The sequence below is a fragment of the Mastomys coucha genome, unplaced genomic scaffold, assembly GCF_008632895.1.
Source record: "Mastomys coucha isolate ucsf_1 unplaced genomic scaffold, UCSF_Mcou_1 pScaffold20, whole genome shotgun sequence".
Classification (NCBI taxonomy): Eukaryota; Metazoa; Chordata; class Mammalia; order Rodentia; family Muridae; genus Mastomys; species Mastomys coucha.
The window spans coordinates 111,720,172-111,737,604 of NW_022196903.1; the positions used below are offsets into that span (position 1 = coordinate 111,720,172).

Genomic DNA, 17,433 nt, shown 5'->3' on the forward strand with positions numbered 1-17,433 from the left:
AGGGTTCAGCTGCTGGGCTGGGCTACAAGCCGAACTAGCCAAAGCTAAGATCAATTGGTCATTGAGGCATTCCTCTTTGGGGATTTCAAGGTGTCAACAGACTCCAGAGCTCCAGAGGAGTCCCGGGAGCCTGAGTCCAGTAGAAGAGTCCTTCTCTAAGCAGGAGACAGGTCCTGAGTCTCCTCCCCTCCCCTGCTGGAATTCCCCACAACTGTTCTGTGTGTTCATGGGGATTATCCTAGAAGCTTTGTCCGAGGCAGTTCTAGTCCTAGTAACCACTGAACCTTGTGGATGTGCAAAGTCCTGCACATCCAACTTCATCTCCCCAGTGTCTTCCCTATCATAGTCCCCCCACCATGCTTTATCCAAAATTAGTTATTTAGGGGAGTATGCTTCTGATTTCTGGGCTAACCATTTTCTTTCTTTCTTTCTTTCTTTCTTTCTTTCTTTCTTTCTTTCTTTCTTTCTTTCTCTCTTTCTTTCTTTTAAGATTTATTTATTTATTTATTTATTTATTATATGTAAGTATACTGTAGCTGTCTTCAGACATTCTAGAAGAGGGCATCAGATCTCATTACAGGTGGTTGTGAGCCACCATGTGGTTGCTGGGATTTAAACTCAGGACCTTTGGAAGAGCAGTCAGTCAGTGCTCTTAACCACTGAGCCATCTCTCCAGCCCCTAACCATTTCATTTATCCTCTTCTGCCTCCTTATTCCCCTTTGGCCATTTTGGTTGACCCTTTCATAGAAAAAACAAACAGTGAGATCAACTGTGGTCATGAAGTTAGGGATTATACTGGAGCCACATCCCCTATCCTCCCTGCCCCTCCCCTGCACCTTTGAAGGATCCAACACAAGTGAAATATTGAGGGTTAAATCTATTTCCGTGGCCTGTAGGGAACCGGAGCAAAGGACAGGCATGGAAGAGGGGAGATATTGATTAAACCAAGATCGACATTGTTAAGAAATTTATTTGCAATTCTTTTTTGCGTTTTTGTTTGTTTTTTAAATAACATCATTCCTTAGATAAAAATGCAATCTTACAGGAATATACAGTAGCGTCTCACACAGAGATGGGCCCTGAAGCTCTCCTTGAAGGTGTGCCCTTCTAGATTCCCTGGCCTTGCTCGAGGGGGGAGAAGGCGCAGCAGGCAGGGCCTTTGACGACAGGAGTATTTGATTACAAACTGTACAACAATATTTACAACAGTCAGACTGTGGTGTCGTGGAGCCTGGAGGGGCAGGTGTGGGATGGACAGGTGTGTATGAGTGGTCTAGAAACCTGTTCATCTATCCATGCCTCTCTGGGAATAGGCATGGCACATGACAGGTTTTCTTGGGGACATAAGAGTGGACTGAGTACACACATGGAGAGTGGAGGGAGGGAGTGGCTTTATGTGGACCCTTTTCATGGAGGGAAGTTTTCCTTAGTAACACTGGCAGGCAGAAGTAGAACTGTAGTATTTCTGAGAGCAGCAGACATTGCAGTGCGCACTCCGGGGCTCTGCCACCCTATTTCTCAATGACTCCCTCTTCCCACGGGTTGTTCTTAACTGCTGTCATTCCAGAGCTGTGTAAGCCCTGCTGTTTCTCTGTCATCTGTGTTTTGTTCAGGGCATTGGGCAAATTAAAAAAAAAAAAAAAAAGCGCATGTCCAAGCAGGACAGGACAGATGGGTACATGGTCTGGTAGGAAGGCTGAGAGGTGAACTTCAAGTCTGAGGGGCTGGGTGCAGCTGTGGATGTGTGCGGTGTGCAGAACAGAAAGGTACCCATAGCTCATGGGTCAGTCACTGTGACACCTTCTAAGGGGCCCTCTGCAGGGGCTACTTGCTTATAAATCATCTGTCCTTAATTACTAATGGTTTCTCCCTGCTTTTAACTTTGGTGTGTTTCTCCATGCTGGGGAATCCTAGGAGGCACAAACTATCTCAAATAAAAGCTAAAGCACTTGCTTAGAGCATGCATAAAGCCCTTGGTTCAACCCCCAGTGCCTTCACAATGTTTCCCCCCCAAAAAAAAGGAAAAAAGAAAAGAAACAACCCTCTAATTATCCATGGCTTCTGCATTCTCAAACTGTCCCTGTAATGAGCCTGCTGACGGGTGCATGAGGGGATTTAAGGTGGCAAATTTGCAATAATTGCCTCATTTATGCTAGAGCAAGTGGCATGCCACCTATTCTGTAAGCTTTACAACATCAAGTCATTTTGATTCTGGGGAATTTCCGTCCCTAGGATTTCCCATGAGGACGTGGGGTCTATACCTCTAAAACAGTGAGCATCTGAAACAGTTTGGTTCTGGTGATATGACAGCAGATTCACATCTGTTCTGAGTTTTACCTGGCCTTGACTTCCTAGTGGAGACCTAAGAGAAATGTAATAGAAAGATCTCAGTTCAGACTTTTCTCACGGCATTGAATTGATTTGCAATGCTTGATCTGTTCAGCTCCATTCTCTAATCCCCTTTCAGAGATGGCTTAACCTGCTTTCCTAACACACCCGGGAGACCAGGCTCTTTCTCACATGCTATGTGGATCAAACTTAAGATGGCTGGAGGAAAAGGGTGAGTTTAAGAGTGGCAGCATTTCCTCACTGTAGATGAAGAACATGGGCACCATTTCTACCAATGGAAACTATCCTAGTTTCTTCCACGTGTCCCTCTTCAAAGGTGCCCAGCGCTTTTCTGTTATAATAGGACATCATCTGTAAATGTGCTGGGCCACATTCACAGGTGTTCTAGGATACACAGCCACAGATTGAACAGGTTGAATATGCCAACCACAGCCTTCCTCTTTTGTAGAAAAAAAATCACTATGTAGCTATCACCTCCAGCACTTGTATCTTAGGGTGTGTGTGTGTGTGTGTGTGTGTGTGTGTGTGTGTGTGTGTGTGGCATTCAACTGACTCCCTAACAAGGTGACAGTATGGCATACAGAAAAAAACAAACAAACAACCCCCCCCTAAAAAAAACATTTTAAGAATCTCCAGTGGGTTCCTTCCACCTTTGTTCCCTTCACTGGGTTTGTAGAGGAGGAAGAAGAAGAGGAAGAGGAGGGGGAGGAGGAGGAGGAAGACAGGTAAAAGAGGAGGAAGTACAGAAGAGGAGAAAGGGAGGAGGAGGTAGATGAGGAGGAAGAAGAGGAAGGAGGGGAGGGGGAAGGGGACGAGGAAGGGTAGGAATGGCGAGATGCTCAAGGAGGGGAAGGCGCCCCTTCCTGACATCTTACATAGGGTGCTTTTCCCCTCACAGCTTCCAGGATGCCTTTCCCCCGGGCAGCTGCTGTAGAACGTAGACTTAGGTGAGTGAGAGCCAAGCTCCCCCAACTACTTCCCCATTGGTAAATTCTTTGGCAGATGTGTGTGTGTGTGTGGGGGGGGGGTATGTCACATGGCCAGGCAAGGACCACATTTCTCTAGCTAGGTTGATTTTTTTCCTAGGGTAGGAGTTTTTTTCCCATAGCTTCCAAATCAGATTATGGAGCCACTAGCCTTTACCAAGGCTGGCATCAGGGTGACCACACGGAAGAGCTTTCCGTACAGTGAGATGACCCAGAGGGGGTCAAGACATGACCTTTCCTCACCCCCACACCCCTCTAGTTCTCTCTCTGCTGACACTCGGTTCCGAGACAGGGCTTGTTGAAGAACAGAATCAGTCAGGACACTTAACATCAGCTTCCCTGGGCTCTGACTAGCTCTTCTGAAATCCAGACATTCCTTCCTCAGCTCCTTGCTCAATTTTTTTTTTCTAGCTCATGATTGAGGACATTTCAGTCACTCTGGGATGGAGGGACCATCCTTCTCCTGGGAAACATACGAAGAGTCGGTAGGATAAGGCTAAAAACCCTGATTACCAGAGTTTACTCCGTACTTGACCTAGATCCTTGCTTTCTTGGAGCAGTAGAGCTGTGTCATGTGGACTCTGTACACCAGCCACATTCTCTCTGCTGACTTCAAGAGTGTTCCAGGAATGTGCTGACTTTGGCAAAGGAAGGCCTGTCTACTGTGTTCAGTTGGGCTTCTCCAGAGCTCTGGATGGTTGAGAAGTGTGAGAAAGGAACATAGACCTTTTCTTCATACAAGTTCCAGAATGTGGAACCAAGGCACCAGAGGAGGGTAAAAGACACAGTTGGGCCTTGGGTTCCTAGTCAGATTAAGAAGATGGGAACCCCAGCTAATAGAAAAAGATGTTTACGAAATGAATCAAACAAGGCCTAGGAAAATCTCTCTCTTTTTCATTTGAAGATATGAAGAACCTAGAACCAGGCAGAAAGGAACTTCACTGGGCTTGTGTGTTACTTGGACTGCGTCATGGCCACACACATGACAAAATTGGGAACAAAAGAGACAGAGCTAGTCATAGGACAGATGAAAACACATGATCTACACTCCCTCGTGTCCCTTTCGTCCCCAGCTGCAGACTAATTCCTCTGCCACTCAGGAAGGGTCCGGATCGCAGAAGGTTTGATAATTATGTTCAAAACAGTCACTGGGAAAATTCCATGTTGGGTGGAGAGTAGATAGTCTGGTGTAGATGTTCAGGGACTTTCCTAGACACTGGCCCCCACTGTCCTGGTGATAGGCAGCATGTGTCAATCTTATCCAGGTGGTCATGAAGCCAAGTATGAAAGACCCACTGTCTACTGAACCTTTTTTCTTCTAGCAATGAGGGGCAAGGGGCCAATTGTTTCACTCTGAGTGAAGGGCTACTCTGGTTTCCTTGGCCACAGGAGAAAGCAGCCTGCGGGTATGGCTGGTGAAAGGGGCGGGGGTAGGTTGGGAATGACTCTGGGCAGAGTTCTGGTGGGGGCTACAGGAACTCAGCCTGCAGCTTATGTCGTTGGTCAATGGAATCTGGCAATGTGGATCAAAGCGTCCAAAGGGAAACACAAAGGAAAGAGATGACTATGCAGAGTACGCATGCTTGTGTGTAGGATCAATCAGAATACCGTATTTCCCTGGGGTGGGGGTGGGGGTGGGGGGAGAGTCAGATGCAAGCCAGAACCACACAGCCAGTCAGCAAGCTCCTTTTCCACCACTAAAGTCTCATCAAAATAGTTGCAGAACGCAGCAGAAACAAGACAAAGGACACAGTCTAATTATTATCTCTAGAAGCCCTTATGGGTACTACAAAGGATGCATAAATGCTCGGTCAACCACACATGGAAATCCAAGAAGAAAGGCTGTTTCTAGACTCCCATCAACCTGAGAACATTGGGTACCTCTCTCGGCATTTTCATGGATCAGCGCACAAGAGCAGACTCATTGTCACGGAGGGACATCCTTGCTGGAATTTCTAGCAGATTCTCACATAATCTCCATAAAAGGCTGGAAGGGCACTGGGACTGGAAGATACTCTGTAGGTAAATTCTGAGCGAATGGTCGAGTCTTATTTTCCTCAAAGCCCTTCCTTTTCAACCATTCTTATTAAGACACAATAGAAGGTCCCAGCACTAATCGTCAGGGTTGTTGGAGGCAGATACAGAGGATCATAAATGAAAGCCCCGGACATCTGTCTCTTTCACCCCTGTGAGATCCTGATGCTCTCACCCTGGTCAAGATCCCCTGCTTCAGAAGGAGGAAAGGGTGAATAGTTTCTATAAGGGCTACAGTTCCATCCAGGCACCGTTCGCAGCCCCTACCTATAGCTGTCTGTGTTTGGGTTAATCATGGGTCAAAGGTGAGTCTATCTCACCACTGCCCCACCGTCCGATGGTCACCTCATCCTCTCAGTTGAGACATGTGCTGTGGCAGTGCCTGGGAAAGTTAGCCACCTCTTCCCATGGGATGCTGGAGCATCTTGGACAAGTATCCACAGAGAACAACAGAAGGCAGCAGAAGACTCGGGTTTTGGAAATGCTGAGGGATATGGAAATAAAACACAAGATATGCAAAATGGCACCTCTCAGACCTGCCTGTGGAGAGCAGAGTGAGGGCTTACACGGGGACACCTTTGTTCACTTTGCAAATGAAAGAAAACCATCTTTCCCCAACCACTTATAGAAAAAGCACTTAAGAGCTCGAAGGTAAAGCTTGTCACACTCCAAATACAAAATGATTTACTCTACATGCAGCAGAATATACAAGAAGTGAACTTTAAAACAAACTTAAGTCATTATATTTGCTTGGCACAATTGCAATTCAGTTTTAAAAAAATATTTGAAAAATACTGAAACTGACCTGAATTCAAGTATAACAGTTTCTTCAACAGAAACATTATCAATGCAATAAAACATTACACAGAATATATCGAAGCAAAATGTCTTCTTGAGTTTTCCCTTAAATTTTGTGTGTTTTTTTTTTAAAATAGAATTTTAATGCTGACACAACTCACAATCGTATTTTAAAATGGATATTATTGCATTGCTTTTGCATATCTCGTGGGACAGAAAAATGCAGTTACCGATTCTCGTTTCAGAAGCAGAAGCAGAGACAGTGATTTGTTCTTGCTTTCGAATAGCCCCAGATTTAGAACTCCCTGCAGTCCAACCCAAACGGGGATCTACAGACTTTTGTGCGGGGGTGGGGTGGGGTGCTCACATACCGTGTGGGTGCACATACACATAGACGACCCACTATGGACACACGTGTGACACAAAGATGCCCATATTTCGTCTCTCCTGAACCAACCCGTATGCCCAGCATAGAATGGAGCCCAGCTCAGTCGCCCAGGTGCACACCGCCTTCTCTAACTGCCTGTGGACCTGCAGACTGTGATACTCAACCAAACCCGAAAGAAAACAAAAGTTGCTTTTACTTAAGGAATTTGTAACAAATCACTGGGCACACACAGAGCAGGTAAAACCTCCCTGTGATGATATTGAACCCTTGCTCCAAAGGGGGCGGGGGTGGGGGTGGGGTGGACCGCACCATTTAAAGAATACAATAAAACCAAATTCGACTTAAACACACAAATGTGGAAACAGTGAAGTGAGGCCGAGCAGTTGTAGATGCTCTTCTTCCTCCCCTCCCCGTGGGAAAAACACAACAAATAGTAATAAAGAAATCAAACCCCAGAAAATCGCAACATGCTGACTAGAACCATCAAACCATGAAACTCCGAGCACCGGGCAGCAACCTGCGCCCCCTGGCCTGGCTAGCTGAGGGCGGGTGGTGTGCTCTGCACCGGCTCCTGCCACCTGCATCTCAGCTCCTGCAGGGGAAGGGTCCCTTCAGGGACCGTAGGGACCAGACCAGACCTGCACTGCTGGGAACCTCGCAGCCACCTCCCGGCTCCTACTGGGGGCGCTGGCCCATTCCTGCCATAGATCCCTAGGGCCCTGCTCCATAGAGACGGCCAGGCTCAGACAGAACGTGTGCAAATGACTGTTTATACAAGCAAGGGGGAAACACCCTTTTGCTTAGGGGGGGTGGGGTCCTTTGGGCGGTGCTGCCGCGGGAAGGTGCTGGAGCCCCGCACCACGGCCTTGGCCTTCTCCCCTGAAAAGCCGACTCCGTACACCGCCCAGCTCTGAGGCTTATCCCGACAGCAGTGAATGAAGACGCTGTTCCGGTTACCTCCAGGTCACGAGAACAGTGAGGCACTTCTGAAACGAACCCATTAGGAACATTGAAACGAATAAAAAAAACACCCGCGTCTCGCCAGCCCTGCGGACTACAGGTTGCTGACGTAGGACCTGCTGTCCGGGAGCGCCTCCTCGCTCCGGCCTCGCCCCAGGGCATATGCGCAGCTCTCGTCCTCTGGGACCACAGCCCTGTCCTGCCCCGGGTCCCTGCAGTTCACAAAAGGTAAGAGGGTGCCGTTGGGGCTCTGTTGGGCGCCCCCACTGAGGATGTTGTCTGCAGCGTTCTCCATCTCCTCTATAGTCATGTCGCAGGCGTCAGCCAACTCCTGGGTGGTGACCTCGATGAACTTGGGATCTTGAGCAAACTGTCCCAGTCCTTCTGAAATCAAGACCTGAACAGGAGGGGCAAGAAGACAGGAGAGGGGCGTGGTCACTGGAGTTTCAAGATCCCTGGGGAAGAAGTTGCGGGCTGGTGTGTTCAGGCAGCACATTTGTGCATGTACCATGTGCTTGTGGGTATGTGTGCACACTGTGTATAGGTGTGCATGGGCACATAAGAGTGCATGTGTACCGGGTATGTGCATGCCTGTTTGTGTTTCTGTATTTGTGTGCTAAGAGAGACACTCACAGGAAAGTAGAGATGGAGTATGTACTGAACTGAAGGAAGTGGGCATGCACAGGTCAAAGGATTCAGCTACTATCATCAAATAAGGAGAAACTTGCGGAGGGGCTGCAAGCTCTACTCTGCTTGTTCACAGGCAGATCTTAGAATGCCCTTTCTTTTTTTTTCTCCTCTTTGGCCCCCCAAGACATCTTTCATGTTGCCCAATCTATCTAGGAAGGCCTTCACAGGGGAGAGAGAGCCCTGCCTCTCAGCCCTGGTCAGGTGTCTGCCTCAGGGTAAGATGCACTCTTTGCTTTTGTTTGGGAGGGCTACAGATGACCATTTGTGTTCACCCTTCCTGCCAGCTGACTAGAGGGAAGGTTACTAAGTCTTTGAGTTGAGGAACATAGCCGAGTCCCAGTGGTCTCTCCCCCTCAATATCCCCAGGATTCTGTTCCTCCTCCTCTCCCTGCATCTCTTTCTCTTTCTCTTTCTCTTTCTCTTGCTTGGTCATTCTACAGGCACCCTGCCGGTTCTGGCCACACTATGCTCACTTCTCTGTTTGTCCCCAGCACCACAGTGGGAGCTTATGAGAGCTGACACCCATTCCTCCACCTACAGCCTCTGCACCTAGAGAAAGTCTCAGATTTCTGAGATGAATAAAGAGCATCAAATGAAGAATTAGGATTTCAGGGCTGGAGAGGATTGGAGGTTACTCCCGTGAACTCCACTCTTAGGTCCATTTGACCACAGGACAGATGCAGCCTCTGGTTGACACGTCCAGTGATGGAGACCAACTCCGTTACAGGCCCTGTACTGGGGAGAGAGTTCTGTTGCCAAGTCTTCTCTCCTCCAGTTCTCCTAGGAGATGGTTTCTAAGGACCACGCTCCTCAGGGTTTGCTATAATTTGTTAATGGCTTCTAAAATGTGGTGCTAGGGCTACAGTAGATGTTCCTCAAGGACAGAGGACTGTGGCACTAAGATATCTCTAAAGGAGGAACAGAAGCTTGGGAGGAAAAAAATATGCCACCTTGAACACAGCCACTCGTGCATTAGAATCGTTGGAAGCCCTGAAAATGCCAGTTTTTGCTGGCAGACTTCCAACGCTCTGGGGCGTTCTCCTGAACGAGCTGTCAGAGTTGAGCATAGTGAAGTGTGGTCTAACCTACTTGTGAGGGAGCCAGGCTTCTTGCTTTCTGGGCACCATCCCCCCTCTTCCCCAGAAGCTTGAATTCACATACCGCTTCCACCAGGCTGCTGGCACTGCCATGGAACTGTCTCCCTGGAGCTCCAGCCTGGCTGGGCACGGTGAGGGAGACAGGCCGGGCTCTCCGAGCCATGCTGCTGCCCCCACTACAGGCTGTAGTCTCCTCTGACCAGGAGCTGCAGTGGATGGATGGGAAGCTGCTGTTGAGTTTCTCGCTGGAGTCCGCCCCCTCCAGCCGTAGGGTAGGGATGGGCTGTAGGGGCCTGCCCCGGCTGCCTGGAGTGACAGGGGGTGTGGGGCACGGCCTGGGGATTGTGGTAGGAGAATGGCTTCTCTGCAGGAGGGGGCTCAAGCCTGCCACTGCCAATGCCTGTGGACATAAGAGACAAGAGTTACTAGGAGGCCTCAGGTGAGGAACGTTGAAGCTAATATTTTTCCAGTGAGTTCTGCTTAGAATTCTGGAAGTCAAGATGCTGTCTACCTCACTGAGACCTGGTGCAATATTTAATAATATCTGGATATATTTTAATGAACATTTCCTTCTGACATAACAGCAGTTCCCTTTGGCTTCTGGACCTTACAACTGAGCACAGCGTGGATCATCCCACGTTTAGACTGGCTAGAGAATCTGTAGCATCTGGATTTGGTCACTCTGGCTTTCCCACTAGAACAGAGAGGACAGTGATGATATGTGGCTACACAGAGCCGCACAGTTCACCAGCCGCCCTCTCTATAAACTGACCTATAGGTCCGTGTGATGTCAAGTGAAATAAGGCTTTTGAGGGACAGTGTCCATCATAGAGACACCTGTAGTCATTTTAACTTTTACAGTGAGATAGGCCCGTTGATAACACTCTGTCATTCTCAACAGAGTGTGTTTTGAACTCCTTTTATTCTTATTAGACTGCATCGTGGTTAAAGGGTTTCCACGTCTTCTGTCTTCTGTCCCCAAATGCTCCTGAGACTCCTGAAGGCAGGTCTGAATTCCCACCATCACTGTGACGCTCTCGGCACTGTCTACTGCTCAGATGTGATACGCTTGTTGAATAGAATGGGACCATATGGTGGGACTGTCCATCTCTGAGAGACAGAGAGGATGGGTTGGAGTTCGCAGAAAGATACTCAGGCGAAACTAGTTTCCTTCTTTTGGGCATGAGGACTGATGGGCAAACCACCCTGGAGAAACCTTTCTAAATACACGCAGTGTCCCTGCCACCTGCTTTTCTTCCTCCTTCCCAGCTCATGACGGTCCCCAGCTTCTGGGTACCAGGAAATCTAAGGGAATAAGAATGCTATGTGCACTGTGTTGGAAAGTTTATGACTATAGTCCCCATTTAGAGAGTGCTTTGGCTTTGAGATGAAATGATATCAGTTTGAAAACACACATGTGCACAGACACATGCATACACACGCACACACACACACACACACACACACACACACACACACACAAACACACACACATTGGAAGCACAGGCCCCAAAAGGAGTTTGTAGTTAAAAAGGTAACCTGGGGTGCTCAGGTGAGAGGCCATTTGCTTTAGAGGCCATCTGCTTCAGGTAATATATTGGCCATAGCCTAAAGTTTCTCCTTGTTCTCAGAGCGAGCATGCTGTAGGTTTTTCCACTCTCTCAGCTGTGTCATGCCATGGTGGATTTTGAAATAATCAGTCTCCTTGGGTCTTTTCTCCTTGGAAACAATTCCTACTTTTTTTTTCCTTGCCAGTCTAGCCTAGTATAAAAGTCTCTATCCTCGTGTCTTAGTCTCTTGAATGCTGTGATTATAAGCATGACCACCATGCCTAGCATTTCCTACTCTCAACCTGTTGCCGACAGGTGCTGCCATCACTTCTATATTGCAGTGGACAGACAGACTGCTCTGAAGTTCAAGTTCCGGGTCCCATCAATCCCTAGGTATACTGTATCCATTTAGGTGCGTGCAGCCTAAGGCACTGTGGGGGTGGAAGGAGGGTATCTGTGCACCACTGTAAGGCGAAAGCTCATGAGCCCTGAAGCTTCCAGTTAGAATCACGAGAGGAATCCTCACTGGAGTTCCATAGGGACCTGCCTGTGTGTAGAGAAGTGGATGGCCCTACTCAGGGGCTGATGCACAGAGGTCTGAGAGGGTATCTGTGGAACTCCTATCATCCTAGGGGGTGTGGCTGTGGCCTGGGCACAGATGTTAATACCTGATGATGAACCAGATGCAAGGGCAAGGCTGTCTTCTGAGAGATGTCTCCCCCTTGATCCTTTTGTCGCTTTAGACATTCCAGATGGAAGGAGGCCCTTCGACCTGCAAAAACAGCCAGGGAACCGGAATCAGGACACAGGTGATGGCACCGCCTCGAATCAGGACACAGGACACAGGAAAGATGGCACTGCCCTGAGACAGCTCTACTATCGTTTGGATCGCAACGTCTACCAGGGGCCACGTATTAAAGGCTCAGTCCCCAGTTTGGTAGAGCTGAAAGTTTGGTTGAATATTTAAAAGGTGGAGCCTCATGGGAGGCTTTCTAAAGGGGGATGTGTCTTTGAAAGTGAACGTGGGACACTGGTCTCTTTCACTCCTTTATTTATATTTCAGGCCAAGAAGCAAAGGACACATTTCCTGTCATGATTCCCCTCCTTGCCACAGGCCCCAAAGCAATGAACCAGGCCTCTAAGTCTGTGAGCTCAAAGCAGTCTTTTTCATCTTTAAGCTGACCATCTCCAATGACAGCTGACTGAGGTACAAGGGTCAGTGCTGTCAGCTCCAAGCTCTTTTCTATGTCTGAGGCAGCTGAGTAGCTGATGTCTATGCCCCATTCCAACAGACTCTGTCTTTGAAGAGCTATCTTGTCACTTTGCATGTCTACCAGGCCATCTCTAGAGGTTGTCTAGGTGAGGCCTGAATACTTTCTCGGCTGTCCCTTGCTGTCTGACCATTGCCCTCTTGGAGGTGACTCTTGTCCACATCTGCAGAGCAAGGTGTGAGTTTACCTAGAGAGGCAGAGCGGAGGAAACTCCTCTTTGGAGATGGCTGGATCTCCCTCTTGTCGTCCTCTGGACAGGTTAGTTGTTGGTTTTCATCCTCCTGGTAGGAGAGTCTGGAACAGAGAAGCATTAATGCTTGTTCTTGAAGGCCAGTGCCTGTCAAGACAGCTGCTATCCCCAGAAAGCAGTTTCTAGTTCCCTTAGTGAAGGCAATACCCATTAGTGTGCCTCCATTATGGTGTGGGCAGTAGGTAGCAGGACATGCTAAGAAGTCTGTGTCTGCTGTCAGTTTCTTCCTATGCCTGCTTGCTGGGGCTCTCAGCTCTTGATATATATTCAGTGCAGGAGCCTTGTAGCTGGTATTTTGTTTGTTTTCCCCCACTGGGCTGACGATTGGAATTCAAAGCCTCATGCGTGCTAGATAAGCACCCTAACACTGAGCTCCTATCCTAGACCTTAGCCTTCCTTGCTTTTCTGATTTCAGCCAGTGGAGGCTTTCTTGGGTATAGAGAAAGTTGGAGAAAGAATTCTAGGCCCATATAACCTTCTCTTAGAAGGACCTTACAAGCCTGACTTTACATAGGTCTGTACTGTTCATGATGGCCATTCTCCGTGTTACCACAACATCCCCTGCCCTCCAATCTCCCCTGCCTGGCTATCCCTTCACTACCCAAAGCACACAAGCCACTGCCTGAAGTGATCATGTAATCATCCAGTCAGCAGACAGCAGAGCAGTGGCAGACCTTGGGGTGTCTAGCTGATGACTTCCAAACTTTTAGATGCTGTGTCACAATGAGACATATGTTACACATATCCCCACTAGCATAGACATCCCTGGCCATAGGAGACACTCCCCTAGTTGCATGCAGCCCATTCTCTGTTTCTGGACTACTTTAGTTGATATATTTTTTTCAAAGCCTGTTGGCTATCACCCACAGAAGTTCCTGCACGACCCCCCACCGACCAGTCTTCAGTTTGAGAAGCTCAGATGTATCCCGGCCCTCAGTGTAGATTAGATCATAGACGGTGCTATCCCTAATATGCTTTTGTTGAGTTTATGTTTTGTTTTTCTGCAGTACTGATGGTGGAACGCACGACCACAGCATGCCTAGCAAACTCTCTACCACTGAGCTCTGCTCGCAGAACTCTTCATACCTTGAAGGCTGACCCTGTACCTACAGCCTGATTGTTTTGAATCCAACCCTGCAGTCAGGCACACTGATTCCAAGAATGTATACATCTGCAGGGGGAGTTTGGGACGTGAGGATCTCATATTCTGACGCTGCCCAGCCTTGCTTCCATCCCCAGCTCAATAAGCCCTCTCCAGTACATTTTCTTCTTCCTCAGTTGTGCCCGTGCTCGCAGACCTGACTTCTGCTTGGCCTGGAATGCAACTCCAGCTACCCCGCTGATGGCCTTGTTCTGCACGCCTGTGCCCCTTGGCATTGACAGCAGGCACTCTGTGGGTAGCTGGTTAACACGGCTCATATTTCCCCTTCTTCTGTGATCTCTTAGCTCCTTAACTGGTTAGTAAAAAATTCCTGGATTCAAAGCGGGCTTTTTCGGAGTCAGGCAAATATTTAATATGAACAAGAATCTCTTCATCTTGAACTTTTTTTTTTTTTTAACATTAAAGGCCCCAAAAGCTGGTGCATACTAAAGCTCTTTCAGGCAAGGGAATCTGCAGTGGTTATAAACATTTTACAAGGAGCCCAGAGAGGCACATACTTAAAAACATACTTCTTAAACAATACTTATTTTTGCAAGATTTGATATATCTAGCCCCTTCTGTTGCTATTCTGTTTTATCTATTTGTATCGATTGTTATTAATTTAACCACACACTTATGGGGCAGGGTGTGAGCATTTGGCATATGTAGATAATGTGCGATGACTAAGTCTAGTTAGATACGCCCATTTCCTTAAACAGTAAAGTTCACTGTTCAGCACCGTGTAATAGCACAGTACTTATCTGGCGCACTGAGATAGTAAAACAGGCATGCACTGTATGTGATCAAAGTCTCCATCTTTTTATTTTACTTTGTGTTTGGCACCTTTGAGTGCCATCTTGTCTAGTTATTTATGAACTGTATGCTGATCGGACTCTTCAGAGCACCACTTCTTACCCGATGGGAATTACAGCCACTCAGTAGGTCTAGATGGAAGCTAAATATTCCCAAGAGGACTGAGCTAGTATCCTTAAGTGTGCCAACTGTGCCTCTTCAGGGCAGCCTCAAACGAAGCTGTTCCATAACAAGTTTACTTAAACATCAGTATATATGCTGACTCACACTAGGAAATACACCTTGATCACAGTCTCAAAGTTTAAGAAGTGCTATTTAAAAGGTTTCCTGGAAGTGTTCTGCAGTGAGGCAACCTAAGCTGCGGAGGGAATTCTGAGTAGATGTTACAGACATGCCATTGTCTGGCCTAGAGGAGGGATCTGAGCACTGTTCCGTCCCTACCCAGTTCTACATTTGGGGTCTCCAGGGAGGAGGCTTACATATCTGTGGAGAGCAGGCTGGGCTCACTGCAGTACTCCGCTTCTTCACTCATCCTCACACTGCGGGTCTCATCCGGAAACATCTCCTGACTCATCATGGCCCCCTGGCTCTCTCGGGAGTGGCACCTGCAGTATCAGAGGGTGGGGAAAGTATGAGAATCCATCAGGCCTCCTGCCTCCTCCCCAGCAAGTAAGACACCATTATCAACACTATCTGTGTATTGGGCCTACACAGAGACACAGTCCAGAGCTGTTGAGGAAGCCACCGAGCCACAGATGCCACAAGCTGTGCCAAGGCTCTGTGTGGGAGGCTCAAGGAGGTCTGAATTCTGCTTCCAATTCTTACCCTTTGGCCCAAGAATTTTAGCTCACCCGTTGCCTCAGTTTCCTTCTCTATAATACTAGATAGAGTAACATGTCTGACTCAGGGGCTTAGGCAGTAATTTGGTTGTCATACAAGCATGAGGACCTGAGCTCAATCCCTAGTATCCATGAGGAGAAGCTGGAACAACTAGCTGCATTGGTGATCCCTAGGTTCAGTGAGAGACCCCGGCTCAGTGGAAAGTAATTGAGGAAGACAATGGATGCCAATCCCTGGGCTCTGCACCCATGTACACACAAGCACATGTACCCCTACACAAACTTGAACCTGTAAAGACAGAAGTGGGGGCTTGGTTTTGAAGCAGCCTCCTGGTCTAGGCAGTCAATACAAGGAACCACAGGCTAGCTGTGGGTGGCGGAGCTTATAGGAGGTGGCTCAACCCAACTGACAAGTCCCTAGATCCTATTCAATACCTCTCTGTTCTGACCCTGAAGGGAAGGCACAGAAGGGACTCCACACAGAAGGCTTGTCTGAGCCAACAGAATAAGCCCGAGTCTGTTCTGAGTCCCGGTACTTCCTGAGATAAAGAACCCCCCACACCTGGCTGTGCCATTGAGGAGAATGTTGTCCCTTTCTGGGACAGGGCCCCCTGACCATTTGTTCCCAAGCTCCGGCCAGGTGTTCTTCCTCTTCCTGCCCATGTGTGGTTCGGTACCTCCCCGAGGCTCTGTTCTCGGGGACTCGGCATGTCAGGACCCTAGCCTACAGGAACCTACTACTACATGGCTATGCTGTCAAACGCCTCCTAACTATTTATATTTTTGCAGATTAGGACTCCTCTCAGCCTTGGTCAGAGAAGCTTCTTCTTGCTGAAAGCAGCAGAAACTCCTGTGGTCAAAGTGTTGAGAATAATTTGCTCTTGAGTGCTCAATCCCAAATGAGACGTCTGTGTCAGCCCTTCCAAGGCTCGAGCAACATTTGAGGAGAGGGGGCGGGAAGCCGGAGGGTTGGAGGAGTACTGTGAAACCATTGTTTGCTGCCTTCTTACAAGACTGGGCCCTCATGGGGGTATGTGGCTCAGGAGGATCCACCCCTCCGTGAGGAGCTATTGGTTCAGGGTCTTGAGTGGTGTAAGCTCCCCTCATTCTTATCCAAACCACTTAAAAATGGAAAGCCATGGAAATAGGAAGGAAACTGGTGGGGTTGGTGGGGGGGTGATAAGAGATGGTGATGGTGATGAATATGAAAAAAATGTATATATGTGTGTGTGTGTGTGTGTGTGTGTGTGTGTGTGTGTGTATGAAACTTTTGAGGAAAAAATTAAATTAGAGTTTAAAAAAGAAAGTGAGAGGCTTTCACGTGGCATAGAAGGGAATAATAGGACCAAATCCTCAAAGATGGTGGAGCAGGTGTAGTATTTGCAGGAAAAGGTGGGGTCACCAGGACAGGCATGGGATAAGCGCTTCATCTTAAGGGATCATCTTAGGGAGCCAGCTGTCAGGGCAGCACACAGTCTGATGCCCTGCCTGTGGAGTCCTGGGGCCAAAGGCTCAGCTAGTACTGCTGTTGAGCGGTTCAAGCAGCTCGTGTCCCTGAGTGACCAGTAGGTAGGATGGATGCCAGAGCAACATTTTTGGACCCAGCCATTCAAATGCGTGGGCGTGGAGACTTGCTTGTAGACATTTGGAAATGGGATCATGTGAAAACCAGTGACCAAACATGTTGCTCCGTGAATAGCAGATCTGGCCACTTGGGATTCAGAAAATGTACTTGAGATTGATTCTTGATTGCATTCTGGGCCAGTGGGCAAGAGAAAGGGCAGTCTCACTAGGAACCCATGGGCTCAAGATCTGTGCAGCCTGCTGGATGCAAGGGCAGCTAGTTAAGGGTGATGTAATAAGATGCAGAGGGTATCCTTTCCCGCCCTGGCTCAGGAAGCCTATGTCTGATAAAGCAGATAAAGAGGGGACCTGCAAAGGCCCAGGCCACCTTCCTTAGGGCCTAGAGCAATTACGGAGCCCACACACCTGCATTTCCTAGTGTTGGGTCCCACAGAACTGGGCAATGGGGGAAAAGGGTGAGCCCGGAAGTGGGAGCCATGGAAGATTCCAGAACCCCAGTGCATTACTGCTATAGAAGTGGCTACATCGCCTGATCTCAACTGCATGAAAGGCTAAACTTAGGGATTTGGAAAAGGGCAGACGTTTTGTTATACAAGCCCAAGTCACACATCTTGGAGGGTCCACAGGTCAGCCTGCTGAGGAGGGATGAGAGGAGGGAGAACTGTCAGAGGTGTGGTATCTT

The 17,433-nt window shown here is 48.3% G+C and overlaps 1 protein-coding gene across 36 annotated transcripts in view; it reads right to left on the reverse strand.

The window, feature by feature from the left end:
- Nucleotides 1–953: 953 nt before the first annotated feature.
- Nucleotides 954–17,433, reverse strand: part of Cacna1c (calcium voltage-gated channel subunit alpha1 C) — a 529,265-nt gene continuing 512,785 nt past the window's right edge. For 35 of the 36 annotated variants that reach the window (XM_031383153.1, XM_031383144.1, XM_031383150.1 and 32 more), the window contains 5 exons: nucleotides 14,808–14,933; nucleotides 12,312–12,418; nucleotides 11,522–11,625; nucleotides 9,368–9,703; nucleotides 954–7,913 (listed from right to left, as the gene is read on the reverse strand). In XM_031383153.1, coding sequence (XP_031239013.1) covers nucleotides 7,611–7,913; nucleotides 9,368–9,703; nucleotides 11,522–11,625; nucleotides 12,312–12,418; nucleotides 14,808–14,933 — 976 coding nt within the window. In that variant the 3' untranslated portion in view covers nucleotides 954–7,610. The remainder of the gene's footprint in view (nucleotides 7,914–9,367; nucleotides 9,704–11,521; nucleotides 11,626–12,311; nucleotides 12,419–14,807; nucleotides 14,934–17,433) is intronic. The other variant, XM_031383121.1, reaches the window with a different exon arrangement.